Source organism: Nerophis lumbriciformis, linkage group LG03 (assembly GCF_033978685.3).
Source record: "Nerophis lumbriciformis linkage group LG03, RoL_Nlum_v2.1, whole genome shotgun sequence".
Classification (NCBI taxonomy): domain Eukaryota; kingdom Metazoa; phylum Chordata; class Actinopteri; order Syngnathiformes; family Syngnathidae; genus Nerophis; species Nerophis lumbriciformis.
This window is the reverse complement of record NC_084550.2, coordinates 53,662,466-53,681,859: the sequence shown is the minus strand read 5'-3', so window position 1 is coordinate 53,681,859 and position 19,394 is coordinate 53,662,466. Positions and strand designations below refer to the sequence as shown.

The following is a 19,394-nucleotide window of genomic DNA, read 5'->3' as shown; positions in this document are numbered from 1 at the left end:
AACATGAGACATATTAAAATGAATGCAATTCCCCTGTGGGTGAGATTTCTTATTACACTCATATTACATACATTTGGCTCGAGATGTCCGATAATATCAGCCTGCCGATATTATCGGCCGATAATAATAATTTTAATTTTAGCGCATTTATCGGTATCGTTTTTTTTTTTTTATTAAATCAACATAAAAAACACAAGATACACTAAGTGCACCAAACCAAATAACCTCCCTCCCCCATTTACACTCATTAATAACAGAAAGAAATAACCCTTTTGTGTGAATATTCTGGTTCCTACATTATATATCAATATATATCAATACAGTCTGTGTGCTTACGGACTGTATCCCTTGCGGACTGTACCCCTTGCATAGTACTAACCTTTAACAATCATGAGTAAAATTGTGCGTGCTGCTGGTCCACTGTTAATGAAAATGTTTTTAAAGTTACATTTTTAAATTACTAGTTTCAAACATTTTCATTATTTATTTAAATTACTTAAATTTATTTTTATCTTAACTAGTAATTAAATAAAACAATGAAAAGTAAGATCAAAGGCAGATATTATACAAACACAAAAGCTAAGTTAGCTTTTGTAGAAGTTATCACAAAACCTTCAGAAGATCTGTCCCTGTGTCACAATAATTGTATTTGTAATGATTATTTGTATATTTAGAGTGTCTGTGTGTATATTTAATCGAGTGTAATTATTATACATATACTGATATCATTTATCCAGAATTCGTCCTTTCACGAGTCAATAAGGTGATTGATGAATATTTAAAGCCCAGTAATAAATAAAAATACACTGTACAATACACACTCAAAACATTAAAGCACCTCACAGCCACTATACGGTGAGGTGAGCGTCATAGCGATAAATAAATCAGAGACAGGAAATGGCGAGCGATGAAACTGTTGAAGGCAACACTTAAGTTTGACCTCCAACACTATAGTCAATATTCCACATCACATTAAAACACTTGATATCCTGCTGCTGTCCTCACACACACACACACACACACACACACACACACACACACACACACTACTACTTGTGTGGTGTTCTTGTATTTGTACCCTTCTTGAGACATCAACAAGGAAAAGTAGCTTCCATATGAGGACCGGTGAACAAGTTAGGACTTCCCCCTTTGGCCTTTTGTGTGTAGGAAATTGAAATGTGCCTCCTTTGACCAAAATTAATTTAAAAAAATGAAGATGAAAAACCAATTACAAACAATTAGCTTTTAGTTGAAAGATATTTCTAAGAAAAAAGTCGACGCATTGTGAGAGACTTCTTTTTATTTTATGATAAATTGTTCCCAATTTTTTGTTTCTGTAATATTTATATATTTTCTTGTAAAATTGTTGCTTTTTTATGTAAAATTACTTTTATCAACGCAAGTCAACATTTTAACAAAAAAATTGGCAATGTTTTGAGTAAAATGACGGAATTTCACAAGAAAAAGGTCAGAGTTACACAAGAAAAGCTTAGAATTTTGTCTGTATTGTGAAAAATGAGTTGACTGTATTGTGAAAAATGAGTTGACTTTTGAATAAGCTTTTTTATATTTACATAGTATGTATATATTATTAATGTTGTAAATACAAATCTTTATATATCTAGAAAGGGTGGTCCTAAAGAGGTAGGCATTTTTCAGAGGTCTCAAGAAGGTAACAAGTGTGTGTGTGTGTGTGTGTGTGTGTGTGTGTGTGTGTGTGTGTGTGTGTGTGTGTGTGTGTGTGTGTGTGTGTGTGTGTGTGTGTGTGTGTGTGTGTGTGTGTGTGTGTGTGTGTGTGTGTGGCCAATATTGAAGAACCATATCATATTTCAAAATGGATGAAAGCTCCTTTTAAGCATTAGCAGCTTGTGGTTTTTAATCTAATGACGCACTAAACAGACCTTAAAAGTGCTACCAAATGAAATTTGTTACACATTAAAATTTGATTAAAGTACTTACTACTGGAATGAATACAAATATAGTAAGAAAGGTCACTAGATCAGTGTTGCTCTGTAACCGTCATATACAGTAGCTAAATTCTTTGTAGGTCACTGAATATGTTTATTCACAAAAGTTGAATAATTCCAGTATAAAAGGTTGAATACTGGAATTATTCAACCTTTATACTGGAATTAATGAATCCTTCATCAAAGTACAATATACGTTCCATGTCGCTGGTTGATTGTTAATTTTCCATTTTGGAGGTTTGACTCCTTACATCACAACCAGGTGTCTCTTTTTGAACACCCACTGAAAGAGATTTTTCATTAAAATGCTGTTTTAAAAATCGGGTGGCACAGCAGCACTTTACTACATAACACAAGCTGGCAGGTGAGCTACATCGTGGTCGTCTACAGTCACGCCTGACACCTTTGACACTGAAAGTAAATATTTTAGGAATAATCTAAAACAAGAGCTGTGTTTCATTTTTATTTTAGGAATAATCGAAAACAAGAGCTGTGTTTCATTTTTATTTTAGGAATAATCGAAAACAAGAGCTGTTTCATTTTTATTTTAGGAATAATCGAAAACGAGCTGTGTTTCATTTTTATATTTGTGCTAGTTTATCTAAAGTTTATTGTTGTATTAAATATTTTAAAAATATTTTTTTTTTTTTTTTTTTTTTTTATAACGATCAAAATAAAATGTAAATGTCCTATTATATACGGGTATTATGTTAAAAAAAAATTTTTTAAGTATAATTATATTTTTTTATATAACAGTAAGATTTATACTAGTTTTAGTTTTAGATAAACTAACAAATAAATGTGTTTTAGATAAACTATATAAATAAATCTAGTATAAATGTGTTTTAGATAAACTATACTATTTTTTTTATTTTTTATACAACAGTAAATTTTTATTTACATAATGATCAAAATAAAATAAAAATATACTAATAAACATATTATAAATACAATTATCGTATATATTAGTACATTTACATGTATTTTACATCATTATTTGAGAAGGGAAGTCCTCAAAGTAAAAAGCCATCAAAAGTCTGTCGTACTTTTTAATGCATATGGAAAACATGTTTACAATAAAGCCTACGGGAGCCGCTCTATTTTGCCTATAAAGCCCTTAATTGAGGTGTTAGGATGTTTTTTTGAGGTTTTACTGTATATATATATATATATATATATATATATATATATATGACAGTACATGTAGTAACAAATAAAAATAATTATTACCTGTTAATATAAATGTGATGCGTTTTTTTAAATGTGTATGCTTACAATGAGAAGCACAATTTTGTGACTTAAATATTAATGTAGTAAAAGTTACATTTACCCACATGCTCCCAGTGCCACCCACACTGGTTTAAAGTGTCTTGCCCAAGGACACAACAGCATTGACTAGGATGGTGGAAGCGGGGATCGAACCTGGAACCCTCAAGTTGCTGGCACGGCCACTCTACCAACCGAGCAACACCACCACAATGGAGCCAATGGGAGGTCCTACTTTAATTTACAAGTTAGAATAAATGAATTTTAAAAATACATCCGCTGTCATGTCTTTCATAATGATTGTGAAAGGTTGGGAACATTCCCCAAAAAGTGCAGTTCCCCTTCAATATGTATTTTACATATAAGCACGTAGAATAAATGTTATAGATGAATATTAAATATGTAAAATGATTTTAATATTTAATTTTACAATAAATGTTTAAATTTATGACGTAAATATGTTTTCATTTGTATTCATGTTGTAAATATTTTAAATAAATAAAACAACATTATAACATTTACTCGATTTAATATATTCATTTACAACATTCCATTCAATGTATGTATTTATATTCATAACATGCATTTAATATATGTAATACATTAAATGCAATACATATAATTTACATATAAATATATGATATATTTAATAATTAATGTTATAATTAATATATTTATAACCTATATCATGTATGTATTACATATATTAACATATTTATATTTATCATAATATGTTATGTATTTATATGACATATATTATGATACAAATATACATGTTTATCATATAAATATACATATATATTAAATATATAAATGTGTTTATATTTGTTACATTAAAACGATATATTATACAGAACTATAAAATGTCCATCCATTTAAATACATATATTTATAACATTTACATTTATATATTTATTTATAACATTTAAATATTTTGTATTAACATTTAAACATTTTATCAATTCATTGGAGAGAACTTGCTGATTGGTGGACCATGAATCATCATGCACACACTTGCAAGAAGAAGGAGCAGAGAAGAGATTTGATGGCCACCCCACTACCCAAAGAGTCATCCTACATGTCCACAGGCAGGAGAAGACAGTGCTGTGAAACCTGTGCTAACAGGATTGAAGCACCAGGCTGGCTGCAGTGAAAGTGATAAGAGTGAAAAACAAAGACCAGACACCAAGTCACAGTTAGTTAGAAAAAAAACAAAAAACCTTCATGCTGGAACTTTTGCTTCCTATAAGACGCTTGGGTGATGACGCACTTCTTCCCTCCTCAGGGTCACCAAAAAAATGGAGCTTTCCACGTGACGCCTGATGAAAAGAGGCTTGTGTAACGTGCACACATTTGGATATGACAGGAAGAACTGGAAATTGGTACAAAGCAGTGCAGTATGTGAAGTCGTGTACATGCAAATTACCATAGCCTTTTTTTACACAGACGTCTTTAAACCATCACTTTTTACAAAAAACGAAAGAGAACAGGTCGACTCCATTTACCGGGGTTTCCCGAACTATTTTCAGCACGTACCACCTCAGAAAAAAAGCTCTCAAACGTTAGGCCTTCTACATGACTGTATTATAAGTATTCATTAAAAACAAAACCTCTGCCTTAATATAACAAGTATATTTAATTTTTTGGCCACTGTCACGTTACACACAGTTTGAACAGTAACACTGTCTAAATATAGGAAAATAAAACACTGTACTTTAAGTGATTCTTTGGCATACTACTAGATGGAGCCTAGGCTTCACTTAGGAAGAAAAAAAAGTCCCCAAATTCTCCAAAGCAGAGATTCTCTGTCAGGGTACACTTTTCATTCATTTTTGGACATAACTTTGGTTGTGTTACTCCCAATGATTTGTTTTCCTTTTACTGAGGGTTTTTTTTCATGAAAGAATTGAAATAATATAATTACATTTATCAGCAATATCCTGGGAAATCATTTTAGCCCAGTAGAGGCAAAATAAGTGTATAAAAACATTTTTTTGATTTATATTTTTTGCTCATATTACCTAAGGGCAGCACGGTGGAAGAGGGGTTAGTGCATCTGCCTCACAATACGAAGGTCCTGAGTAGTCTTGGGTTCAATCCCGGGCTCGGGATCTTTCTGTGTGGAGTTTGCATGTTCTCCCCGTGACTGCGTGGGTTCCCTCCGGGTACTCCGGCTTCCTCCCACCTCCAAAAACATGCACCTGGGGATAGGTTGATTGGCAACACTAAATTGGCCCAAGTGTGTGAATGTGAGTGTGAATGTTGTCTATCTGTGTTGGCCCTGCGATGAGGTGGCGACTTGTCCAGGGTGTACACCGCCTTCTGCCCGATTGTAGCTGAGATAGGCTCCAGTGCCCCCCGCAACCCCAAAGGGAATAAGCGGTAGAAAATGGATGGATGGATGGATGGATGGATCATTTTAGCCCAGTAGAGGCAAAATAAGTGTATAAAAACATTTTTTTGATTTATATTTTTTGCTCATATTACCTAATGGTTCAAATAAATATAGAACATGTATATTTTCAATTTCTTTGAATGACCGTTTGACCCAATTATGTCATTGTATGCACATTTTTCAAAATGAAAAAACTGAGTTTTCATCTATACACTGTCAAATTTTGTAAATTCACAGCTACCGGTAATTACAGGATGATAATTTCTCAGTAAACTTCATAGTAATTAGCTGTGGAATTACTTTAACTGCATAGCTGTGAGTTTGCGCTTACTTTACAAGAGACTAAAGTACTGCAATCACAATCCTGGTTTGTTTCTTAAATGGTTCCGTTGCACTGTGTGTAATAACAGTTATTTGCTGCAAGATAAAAGGATATTGTAATTTATAGTCATTTCTTGTAATGTCACATTAAAAATATTTTTCCACAGGAAAATACTGTTAAATGCTGTGAAACCCTAATGAATTGTTACGTGCATGTACAGTATAGTAACATTTAAAGGGCTGGAGTGGTCCAATTAAAGAGACAAATCTCTTCCCAGTATTCACCTGCGCCTTTTTACACAAAACTGACATGAATCATGTTTCTGTCAGTGTTGGTGCTGTTCACACAGGCTATACTGCTGCTAAAAGTGGACCTTTTACCGACCATTATTTCAAAGATCTGTGTGAAAGAGAGTCACATGTGCCTTTTACACAGAAAATGGCAACAAGTGGACTATAAGCACCAGACTGGCCAAAAATCGACCGATTATCGGCACCGATATTTGGTATTATGTCGTATATCGGTATCGGTCCTTTTTTGTTTTGCGACGACACGTCATCTCTACTAAGCGGAGTTGTGTGTAAAAGGCACAAACAGGTGAATCAATGCCAAAGCGCGACTGTTACTGTTTATTCTAAGCCCCTTTCACACAAAATAGCTGTATCATCTTTGTAAGAGCATCATCCATATTTATGTGCTTAAACTTGTCTTTTTTTTTTGCCCAAAGCGGTAAATAAAATTACTGGCTACGCAACCTAGTGTGTGATAAAATGTCAGAAAATAATCATCCAAGCGGTGTTTAAAAAAAGACAAAATACGTGTGAAAATGCTCTCCATTGCTTGCGCCATGTTATATAACAGATGGATTTAATGTGAATCGTGTGATAAAGAGAGTATGACCAACTTAGTGAGGAGATCCCCTGAAACCGATTGGTCAAAAAGGCACTCACGTGACTACAGTGCGCCATGACTGCTACCAACTTTGAGCTGATGCCATGTGCCTGCGGCGCTTCCTTGTTAGTTTCTCAATGTGTAAAAAGGCCCCGTTGTGCAGAAGACAAGTATGAGTAGTGAAGGTTCGTTATCAACATTGGAGAGACACACACAGTTTGGTAGTAATAGATGATCAAATAAAATGGAAATCTCATTAAAAATATCCAACATAAAGTGACAAACAAAAAGTCAATAATGAATAAAGCAAAATATATTCCGGACAAAAAGAATGGTAACACTGGTGAGCAGTAGAGTATGGAGTGATTTCTGAGTTGTTCTCTTTCATATTACATGTTTCTGCACAACAAGAGAACAAGGGTGTTACGTTATTCACTACATAAGTTGCATTATTAGATAAACATAAAGTTTAAAAGATATATTATATCTTTCTTTCTTATTCTAACTATTTTGACAGAAAAAAAGACATCATACATTCTAAAGTACATTGATGCACATTATTTCCAAGCCTTCACGGGCCATTCAAAATGATGTGACGGGCCAGATCTGGCCCCCTGGCCTTGAGTTTGACACCTGTGACTTAGAATGTTATGAAACAGAAAGATCAGTTGGAATAATGAGTGATACATACATTAGAGGCAGCCACCACAGTTGACATACTACACACAAAAGTCATATCTCCGGGACTGTTGGTCCAAAGCTAATAAAGATATTGGCAGAATGAGGGTAGTAATAAATAAGTTATTTGGTTGTTCTGTGTGTTGTTTAACACTTGTGTCATCAGGTGTGTTAAGAGCGCCTGCCGGTCACAAAACACTGCAAGAATATAGCAGTCGAGTGCGTCAAATACGGCTGCAAAATTACACTTTGACAAAATAAAAGCATGTTTTATTGTAAATGTATGATTTATGTTTAGAACTGTATAGAGACATATTATTTTGATTGATTCGTCAGGAAAAACGACAAAATTGCATGCATCCATCCGGGTAGCAAAAATGGCACCTGTTTAGTTGGCCATACGCTCTTCATACCCAACTGTGTAACGTGGTTATATAGCGCCTCCGTGTGGTCAGTAATCTCCTGCGCCACAAGCATAAATACAGCAAAGGCACTTTGGTTAAAAGTTTAATTCACAAAAATACATTGACCAATATCATGAAAATGTACTAAAATGTACTTTAATAATCCATAAACGCTGGAACATTGTTGACAGAAAAACACAAGAAGCATTATTCGAATTGGTTTAGTATAATATATTTCAGCTTCAAGAGACATAGAAATCAATTCCTTATTTCCCCCCCTATTTCTTCTATAAAAGACCCCTTTTTTCGTCCGAAGAAGCATTATGCAAAAAAAATGGCATTAGAATATATTATGTGGGAGCTATGAAATCCCAGTGACTAGTATAAAATGGAGTCACATCAGAGAAGAAGTCCATGAGGAAGAATAGAGAAAAGAATAGATTATAGATCTTAGATTATAGATCTTCATCTATCGTCACTGACATGGTGAACATGTTTGTGGCCATCCAAAAAGAACAAAAATCTGACTTTTCCACTTGGTTATCACACATCTACATTATTAACTGATGCACATTTTTTTTCATGCTCGTTTTTGAAGAACATTTAGAAATCACACAACTAAATAGGTTGACTTCCAGGATTTCTGTCAAATACAACATATTGAAAAAGATGAGAAATACTCAATCAGATCGAATGTTTCACTTCCTTCCGCTTTCTTTTTTTTGCTGAACGAGGCAAAAAAAGAAAACGAAAGAGGGCGGGGCCAGGTTGGGGCCGCTGCGTGCGTTTAGCCGGCTTATGGATATTCTGTCAAACAGGCTTTTGTTTTACTTGGGTGCAGAAATGAAGTGTCCTTCATGACACACACACACACACACATTCATACATACATACATACAGGAAGTGTCCTCAGTGGCCAGAGCTGAGTCTTCTCTAGCCGACTGTCTTTCTTTCTCTCACACAAGCGTTGTATTTGTCTCTGTCGTACATCAACCCACGTCTTTGATAGGAGCAGTTCGGTCAGCTGATTCACCGTTTATGGCTGATGGAGGAAGGAGGGGCATGGGGGGGCTGTTGGAATGCTGGCACGTTCCAATCAGGGCAACAGTTCTTCATTACAGCATTTCTGCAAGACAGCACATTGCCTCTTTTGTTTGTGAATGGGTAAATGTGGAAGTAGTGTCAAAGCGCTTTGAGTACCTTGAAGGTAGAAAAGCGCTATACAAGTACAATCCATTTATTATTTATTTATTCATGTATTTAAAATATACAGTACCCTCTGCTGGCCGCTCCATCACACTACACCCACTAAATAACTGAAAATATATTTCAAGATAACCCTATTAAGTTCATATAAAAAACTTCCCAAAACATCAGACACGTTTAACATCATTTAAAAAGGTATTTGCACACGGCTCAGCATGTTTGAAGTGCCTACAAACTTCTAATGTGTAATGTAACAATTATTTTATTACCAGTTTTCTTAATCGCAATATAGCAAATGTACTTTTGTTTTTATACATATTTATATAACAGTTATAATTTTACCACTTAAATATAGAATATGTATGAAATGTTGTGTATATCTATGTATTATGTATATCTGACTTTTTATGATGACAATTTACTTTCTATTCCCTATTTTATAATAATTTTAAGAGTTGATTTTTTTAATAAAATTATGACTTGCTATTATTCTAGGAATTTAAAGATGCAAGAAACTAGCAGAAATTACGTTTATAAAAATGATCCCCAAAAATGTTTCTGCAATTGCTCATCTTAACTCTTGTATGTTTTTTTTTATAAATAACTTTACGATAAAAATCGCGCTATAACATATATCATGTAAATTCATTCATAGAATATAAATACTTTTTTGGGGAATTTTACCACGTTAGTCTTAGAAATACTATTTTGTTCTCAGAATATTGCAATGAGAATTAAGGCCTAGACTTATAACGTATTTTGGTAAAATAACTTTTAACATATAATCTATATGATATATAATATATAATCTTTGTTATAAAAAAATACGTAAAATTATTTTTACCATTTTTAGACATAAAAAAAAAAAATTCTTTTCTTTTAACTTTTTTTTGTCACTTCTTATTCTTTTTTTGTCGCTTCTTTTTAAATTACTTTTAGTCCCCTCAATGTCATGGCCCTCAATGTCATGGCCAATTACACAAGTAAAACAAAAACAAAGAATGTGTAATGGTAATACTGATAGTTTGTAGATTTTGTTGGTAGATGTTTGTAGATAGACAAATTTAAAATAATAAAATAATATATAAATACATAAAGATAACTTAAATGGATAAATAAAAAACGTATGAAAAATGCAAATTAGACGTCATCTTTCGAATAGATTAAAAATGTAAAAAACAAAGATGTGTAATAGTAACGTTCGTATTTTCTAGATTTTGTTGGTAGTTTTCAGTTTATCAATAGATGATTTTAAAAAGTATATACATTTATAATTCATAATTAAATGTATTTAATTCAATAACAATTCCATTTATAATTTATAATAAACATTTTTAATTGTGTAGTTTAATCTTTGGGAGAAAAAAAATACGTACGATTAATTTTACCGTTGTAACATTGAACTTTATTTGGGTAAAACATTGTTTTGTATTTCTAAAAACTTTACTCTGTTTAAAATGTTTTATCAATAAATGTATTAGGGTTGCACAGAAAATGAGTATTGTCAAACATCTTTGCATGCTGAAGCAACAGGTGGCGCTGTGACTACTGACCATAGAGCCATTTTATCCAGATAAAGGCTTTGAAGATTGTAATGGAAAGCAAAGGACTGCATAAAACATGTTTCAAAACAATAAGTATGAGGTTAAATGTGCACATTGTGATGTGTGATACCAAAAAACAAGCTTATAAAAACAAAAAGTTAGTTTTGGCTGAGTTTCTAGGGTGTGTGCATGATTCCTCATGTTTAATGTGAGCTGTCAAACTGGAGACTAGAGGTCATGGTGCCCTGGGAACGAGGATATATGATGCACTGATGATGCAATATTGTGTGTACACTACAAACTCCTGCTCTGCAGTGGCATCAACATGACCATGAACATGTAACCTTCTGTCTGGCCTTTTTTCGGGGTGAAGGTGCCAGTGTGTGAGCGCCGGCACAGTTAGGACGTAATCCCATTAGTGTCAGGTCACCTGGCCTGGCCAGCGTGTGAACTCTCTCACACACACACGATGTGGGATTCGGACCAGAGGGGAAACTGAGCGAGTGGTTGGAGGCCGCCCTGTTGTCTGAGCCGGGCACAATGCTACTGTCTGTTTTACTAATCCTGGGTTAATATCAAAAAGTCTGGCTTTCATGCTCCGCCCACTTACATGAAGGGAGGGGAAGTTGGTAAGTTTGAGCAAACGAGCTGAGGACAAGTGAGGATTTCCTCATAGGAGTCAGTGGCAGGACTCTGTGACTCCTCATTTGAATCCAGCCTTTGCAGTTACTCATTGTGTCATCCAGATGCCAAAATGCATGCAAATGGAAGCGATTGAAAAAGTGGTAGTTGTGATGTCAAATGCATCTGGATCCTACTCAACCTTCAAAAGTATCAAAGAGGGACAGACCCCATTTTAATCTCTTATTTTTAAACAGTTTTCCCCTGTTTGGATTAAAAAACTACACTATCAGCTTCTACATTAACAGGGTCTATGACAGTACATGTTGTACCCGTTGCTGCCTGGAGAGGGAGCCCTTTCACAGAGAAAAACATGGCTGCAGCAATGAAATAGTGCATGTAACTTGTGAATGTTGTAAGCCAGGACATCATCATTCAAACTGATGAATGTGACATTTGTGAGATTTAGGGCAAAAACCACAACAAGGACACACACCTGGCTCAGAGCTGCTGCAGGGGCTGAAGGAAAGGGAGCGTCTTTAAAGCAGCACACAGTTGGATTTCTTTTTTGCCTTTTTCTTTTCCACTGGCGTTTTCCTATTTATCTGTCTGACCAGGTCATAGAAGATCTGAGAAAGAAATTGAAAAAAGTAAAAAGCACATAGAGAAAATCCAAAGCTCAACAATTGATATTTTTTACATTAAATGACATGTGTGGCAACCCCTGTGGCATGCAGTTAAATGCTAGCCTGCATGTCATACAGATGTCCTCATAGGTTTACAATCATTACAGAATGATAAATGGACAATTAGTCAGTCAAGTCCTTGGCCCTGCAGACATTTTGCTTGGTTGCGGCCATATTTTTGTATTCACGTGCTTGTCAGTAGGGATTTGTAACGTTAACATTTGAACTGATTCCCGGTTCCTGGGAATCGATACCGATACTTTTGTGTGTGTTGTTTTTGATGATAAAAATCCAAATTGTCATTGAAACATTCAAAAATTGTGATCATAACTGCTGTCCAATTGTTTTATTACATTTCTGAAACTCATTTGCAAGTATGACACAAACTTGCAGTTGCAAGTCCAAGACGTTAGATGGCAAGAGTGTATAGTTTATAGTGGGTGTCTGTTAAGCCCTAAAACGTGTTGTCACAGAACTGACACCAAAGGCTAATACTGTAAGTATTGTACTTATTGTGCACCAGCTGTCTGATTGTAACGTTGTAGTTTTTATTAACAACTTTGAAGGTGTTGAAATCGCCATGTAAAATTGCTAATGCTAATTAATAGCATGTCAACAAGTAAGAATATAAACATCAAGCTAACATATTTTTGGAAAAGCGGAACCTTATTTAACTTGAAATGGAATTGCACTTTTTCTGGAATTTGGGTTAATACTTTACAGATAGTGTAATATGATTGTTAATGTGTTTCAGTCAGTACAAGTTATTGTCCTATCGCACTGTGTTGTGCATTACAAACTCAAACGCATTTCGTGCTGATGTAGACGCTAGCTTCTCCCTTTCCGTAGTTAGCTTATACGGTTAATACCGTAGCACGTCGATGTGTTACGATAGAAAAAGAGTTCCTCAGTGTTTGCTCTTACAATAACAATGTTGCTACAGTTTGGTTATTATACAGGTTACGAAAGTATTGTTGACATTTTTGCTCCCATTAGCTGCATTGCTAGCCACTCAGAACGAGACGATTTTTATATGTTAGGTTTTTTTGTTGTTTTTTTTGCTTTTTGTCTTTCATAATGATAGTGAATGATATGCAAAATTAAAAAAATAAAGTGCAGTTCCCCTTTAAGTTGGAGCATTTTGGTTTTTTTTGTTAATTGTTTTGTTGGCATTCAAAATTGCAAAATTACCAGCAGGTGTTGACACATTTTTACCCTAGTGGCTGCAGCGGTTCAAGAGTAGAAGAGTTAGCTTCCACACAAAAAATGAACATCATTGGAATGAAATGAAGTGTGTTAACGCACATCGAGGACGTTGATCTTTGACTTAGCAGAGGACTCTAAAAAGGCACAGTGATTCCACTGTCTGGCCAGGTTCTGGCCCTGCTCCTTGCCCACCACGCGCTCATCCTCCAAGTCGCACTTGTTGCCCACCAGGATCATCGGAACCTGAGGAAACAACGTCACATAACATTGAGTACGTATACAAAAACATACATGCAAAAATGTTACTTTATGGAGAGGGAAAACTAAACTACTTTAAAAAAGCATGACTGACAAGGAGACGGTAGAAGATGTTCCTCCTTTTGACTGCTATCATTGACTTGCATAGATACCTTTGTAGTTACTGTAGAAAACATAGTTATGTTGATAATTAAAACAGCAGGTGGCCCACAGGCATGCATATTCAGATGGCATCCTTGTCCTTCAAATATTAGTCTTTCTGCATCCTGAGACGAGCAGTAACACACTTTATTTACTAGAAGCATTAATTGTAACAAACGGGTCAACAAAGATTTGCATATGCAGGTGTGGAAGTAGGAAACCCCCTGAAACCCCATACTTTTTATGAACTCTACAAGATGGCATGAGCTGATTTGAAGTATCATGAGTGATCGACATCCAGCAGCTTTATCTACCTCAGTGTGCATCTTAAAATGTTGGCTGCGCTACTCAGCTTTTAGAGTGAAACTCATGCGTGTTAATAAACGCATCAGCGGTATTAATGATGGCTGAGCAGTTTGTGCCTTTGTGCAATTTAAAAATGTGTTGTCACTTTCGTGTTGTGCAATATACTTAATATAATATGTAATGAATATGTGGTCAAAGGGAGCTTTGCCTTTCCACTCTCTCACGCACTACTAATCCTCACTAAAGTAAAAACTGAACGTTGTCTTCTCCAAGATACACCACATCCTATTTGCAGTTTAAGTACATAAACATTCCACTATATTAGGCACAGCAGCACAAGCCAATGAGGAAATGTTGCGCAATTCGACCAATTGAGATGAACGGTTACAGTATATTGGTAAAGCTTCAACATGACAGCCACAAGGACAACCCAAATGGATCAATCCATCCCCTCCGGGAAGGCATTCGGCTCATTTAGGTTACATAATGATGGCTGCTGCTTGATGCGTTCTTACAAAATTGTCACTTCTAGCCAGGCGAGTGAAGAAGGTTTCAGAAAAACGCCCACTTCTCCTTTTGTACCCACTGTTATGATTTCCTGGAATAAATAGAACTCTTAAAAAAAAATAAGAGCCTACAACATAAGCTCTGTCGGGGTGTCTGGATGCGTCTCATCCTGCCTGCTGTTTCCTGAGCGGCTATCTGAAGAGCTCGCCTGCCCGCAGGAAGTCATGGTGGGACCCCGCCCCAGGTCCCGGGATAACATCGCTTTCCTTCCTGAATGTTTGCAAAAATTGCAGCTGGATTCTATGATATGGACACCCTGTGCCATACACAGCAGTGTGGGACTGTGTGCGTCTAAATGACATTTCTTGGAAATATTGAAACATTCCCTAATAAGCACCAGTAATACATATTTTGTGGTGGGCTTGTGAAAAGTACATCCCTGCAAGGGGATTCCTGCCTTTGCTCCCTGCAATCCGGAAAAACTAGATATTTACAAGACATGTGGGATCATCCAGACATGTGCTAGCTTGCTGCAGCTCCTCCTCTTTAGAGGGAATTTGCAAGAAAATGTAAAGGAGGTGTAGGACAAAATCCACCAGGGTCTATAATCCTTTTTCCCTTCTGGCTACAGGGCAGGCGACAGGAAACTGGGATGTTTGTATTAACCCCACCACAGAGGTTGCTGCTTGATGTTTGATATCCAAACAAGCCGCTCGGACTGGACTGCCCAACCACATTTCTCCCAGGGGGTCTCTGGGAGAACCGTGGTATGCCCTGCTAACACAAACTTTGAGCCAAGCTGCGATAAACGGATAGTGAGAGGAGTGGAAGGATGGAGCTTGTGCTGAGAAGGAAAAATGTTAAGAGTCAGCAGCCCACTGCAAGACCACGACGTGCTAACATGCTACAGGCAGGTCCTATCCCGCCCACAGTGGCATATTCGAAAGATTGGATTTCAGGGGAACCGCGACCTGATTGAACAGACAACAGCAGTGAGTCACACAGACTTGCCATCCTAAACACACGAAGCAGACAGAGATGGACCAAAGTGACTAAACACACGAAGCAGACAGAGATGGTCCGAAGTGACGACATGTGGAAGAAAGCTCGGGAAGTCAGCTGTTGATGCACTGCTGGCTGCTCGCTTAGTTTCATTTGCCCACGCTGTGCTCATCATGGAGTCATTAAAAGTCTGGTAACTGAGTGCTGTAGAAATCTGGTTGGATTGAGGGCCCTCCACGAGCATGTCAGTGTTCTAACCTCAGAACAATATGCCTCAAAAACTCCACGCTTCAACGCAGCACCACCAAAACCTCCCAAGGATGCCCATTGAAGACTTGTAACTGAGCTTAGCCATATTAATGTACATTTTGCCTGCTTGGCCCTATAATGGCGCGTGAAGAGTGAAAACAGCTGCTGCAGCAGCAGCCAGGAACGTGCACTCCAGATCCTCAAGGACCTTTAAAAGCATTCTGCAAATACGAATGCTGATGAAAAAGAAAACAGTCGAAGAGTATTCCTTGTCGAGGGGAAAAAGTTAAACATATGTCAAGGCCAGAGCAGGGTTAAAAAAAAGGTTGGAATCACCAATGGGGCTGAGACTGGATGTGACAAAGTGGACAGAAAAACAGTTACTGTAGAATAGTAAAAGCTTAAAATCAGGTTTTTACCACAAATTCATGCTGCCAAACCTTAAACATTTAAGATACAACTTGTATCTTAACTGGCATACAAGTGTAAAAAGACGTCAGCCACTGTAAAAACAATAAATCGTGTACACACACTCAACTTTGTTGACTAGTGACAGTAATATAAAACTTGTGCAGATTACCCTCTAACAAATTCTGCAGTCCAATATTGTTGACTCTTTAGCTATATTGTACCGAGCAATGATTCATTAACATTGTCGACTAAAATCCACAATGAAATTTGACGCCAACAAATTAATTTGTCAATAATAGTTGGTGCTGTCATCACCAATGTTTTTACAGAAGGAAACAGCCATTTTTCTCTTTCTGTTGGTCACAGATCGCGCTAACTTGCTTATGTTTGTGACGATTGGCAACAACACCACGGGTAAATATATCGAAAGTATGGCAACATTTAACACATCAAAGCAGACATTGCTTTTAATGGCAGTCTGTGATGCGGGAGCATTCAAAGTGGAATGCTTGTCGACCATGTGGTCTGCAACTTTCCTGAGTAAGATAGTTTGTTACCCGGCTGGCCAACAATAGTGAGATGACGTGTGAAAATTAGAAATCTTAGATTATTATTTTAGCCAAATGATAATTCAATATTATGCTGTTATAAAAACACTATACTAAGCAGAACAGTTAAAATTAATATTTCTGAATGAGATGGTCACCTTTATTGTTAGTAAGTGCATGCCTAAAAATCTCAAGCTGAATTTAAAAGACGATGGCTACTAGGTGGAATTTGTCTAGGTGGAATTTGTCTACATTTCATAAGTCCAATAATCGTCAAGATAGTCAACTTGTTTGTTGATTGTGGACAAGTCATTGTCAGTTGCAGCCCGACAGAGCAGCCAGACAGCGACCGTTGTATCACTTCCCTAAAAATCACAACCAATCTCATTTCCGATTCTATGGTTCGTAGGCCATGTGGCGCAGCGACTGAAATCTCACTCTCAACGAGGCGAAGACAAAAGAGATTGAGGTGGACTTTAGGAGAGTCAACACCAAGCAAACTCTAGTAACTATCATGCTGTGGAAAAGTGAGCAGCACAAAGTTCATGGGCACGCATATTGCCGAGGACCTCTACTGGAACCCCGACACCTCATCAGTGGCCAGGAATGCCTAGCTTTATTTGGCTTCCCTGAGATTGCGAAATAAAGCCCCAGTCCCCATAATGCGCTCTTTCGACCGTAGCACCACAGAGAGCCTCTTATCAAGCTGCATCACTGTGTGGTACGGAGGCTGCACCGCTGCCGAGAAAACGACCCTGCGGTGCATAGTGAATGCAGCCATGAAGACCGTTGGCACCTCTCCTCTCCCTCCAAGACATTTACAACACATGCCTGACTCTTCAGTCCCCTGCCACCTGGAAGGAGGCTAATCCCGGCTTTCCACTGGATGCGTAACGGCTGCTGAACGGCGCAGCCATGGAACGGTTCCGCCATCCACCGATCCCCACCACTGTTTTGATGCGCACTGTTGCAGCTGCCCTGTGCAGCAAGATTACGCACGGATTCGGGAGATCCCGATAAAGTCTGAGCTATCAATTAAAGGGAGTTGTTATAAAAGCAAACCACAAACAGTTTATTCTATCCTTCCTTAAGAGCAGAAGCAAATGAGCGTCCTACCATTCGAGATACTGCACGCAACGGCTGCTGATTGGCAACACAGCGGTACGTCTCGAGCTTTGCCGTCCATCAATACGCACAGACGACTTGTCTTGTAAAAAAGATGACAGTTTTACCTTGAAGAAAGACAACTTTATTTGTGTCTTTGTCGCAAGCAAACAACACAGCAGTAACATCATCCCTAGCAATCAGCTTTGTACACACACACACACATCTTATTCAAATCCTGCGAACAACTCCCCTGCGAACAACTCCCCTGCTTCCCCAGCCCCTGTATCAGCTGGTATTTGCCAAAAGACACCAGGATATGCCTGTAATATGATTCTTTGATTTTGGACCGCCAGAATTAGCATGTCCCTATCCATTTGTGTTAACGAGGTGAAATTATGTCTGAAAAGCTTTACAAATTGACTTCAGAGCCACCCCAACAATTAGGACGTTTTAAAGTGTAAAATACGATCTGCCTTGAAAATGTTATTTTGAAAGTAAACCGGATAATTTACTTTGTGTTTGTGCATGACTTCCTGTCCAACACAAGTAGATTTAAGCTAAATTGATCTGTCACGTTGCCACATCTGGCAAATATAGAACCTCTGTGTATATTTAGCGCAGAGATGTCATACAGCACCAGCATGGCGGCGCTGTTCGCATAAAGTCCACACACAGTGGAAACTGACACTCTGACTTGATATAAACGGAAAACGTCAACTGCCATGGCGACACCGTTCTGCATTTAATGGAAATCCGGAGTAAGGAGCATGCAAGCAAGGACCAGCATGCTGAGGGACAGTTTCATCCATCAGGCTGTCAGGATGCTAAACACTCTCTTAGCCTTACTCCCACTCACTTCCCACCACAACTAGAAATTTTGACTACGCCCACCTGGTCATCATATGACCCTCAAACAAACCTCTTTTCTCACCGTCCTCTGCCCCCATAAACCGGACACTGTGGGCTACATTCATTGGCAACATGTACATTATGCCTTAGAATTATAAATTAATCCTACCCCATACCTGACATTTTCCACTTCATATTTTTGCATATTGGCAGTGTTTGCACAGTTGTTTTCTGTTCACATATTATACATACTTTAAATGCACTGTCATATTGGTTATTGTTATATACTAACTATGTAGTGACAACACCGTAGAGAAAGGAAAACCTAATTTTGATGCTCTGTGTGTCTTGAAAACATGCTGAATTGAAAAAGAAAGAATCTTGAATCATCACCTTTCCTCTTTGCTAACACTGGTGCACTTATATAGCCACAGCTAAACAACATATCCTTAGATCCCAGGTGTCAAACTCACGGCCTAGCCAGGTCCACATCATTTTATGTGGCCAGCAAAAGCCAGGAAATCTATTGACTTAATCACTTTAGAGGAAGATTCAAACCCAAATTGTAAGAATTTTGAAGTACCACTGCATTCAGAAAAAAGAAGACGAAACTCTTGTGAGAGCATATCAACTCCTCACCTTAAATCTTGCAATCAGAGCAAGCCGAAGACCGACCATGGCTCCCTAACCACAGGGACTACTTATAATTTAAAAAAATACGAATACACCACAACCTCATCGCGAAGTGTGGCTTTATTGAACTCAGACTTCCTTTGCACATCCTGCTCTACGGTCCAATCATTCACACAAGAGTGCCAGACCACAGTGGC

The 19,394-nt window shown here is 37.2% G+C and overlaps 1 protein-coding gene and 1 long non-coding RNA gene across 5 annotated transcripts in view; one reads left to right on the top strand and one right to left on the bottom strand.

Moving 5' to 3' along the window:
• The window catches only part of LOC133576334 (uncharacterized), a 54,376-nt gene extending 50,921 nt beyond the window's left edge, over positions 1-3,455 (top strand). Inside the window, exon 4 of the long non-coding RNA XR_009811618.2 lies at positions 3,312-3,455. This is a non-coding gene — a long non-coding RNA (uncharacterized lncRNA). The remainder of the gene's footprint in view (positions 1-3,311) is intronic.
• Positions 3,456-8,013: 4,558 nt separating this feature from the next.
• Positions 8,014-19,394, bottom strand: part of LOC133586995 (ras-related protein Rap-1A-like) — a 41,825-nt gene continuing 30,444 nt past the window's right edge. For all 4 annotated transcript variants that reach the window (XM_061939457.2, XM_061939464.2, XM_061939479.2 and 1 more), the window contains exons 6-8: positions 13,286-13,429; positions 11,791-11,923; positions 8,014-9,049 (exon numbers count right to left, since the gene is read on the bottom strand). In XM_061939457.2, the coding sequence (XP_061795441.1) occupies positions 11,834-11,923; positions 13,286-13,429 (234 nt within the window). In that variant the 3' untranslated portion in view covers positions 8,014-9,049; positions 11,791-11,833. The remainder of the gene's footprint in view (positions 9,050-11,790; positions 11,924-13,285; positions 13,430-19,394) is intronic.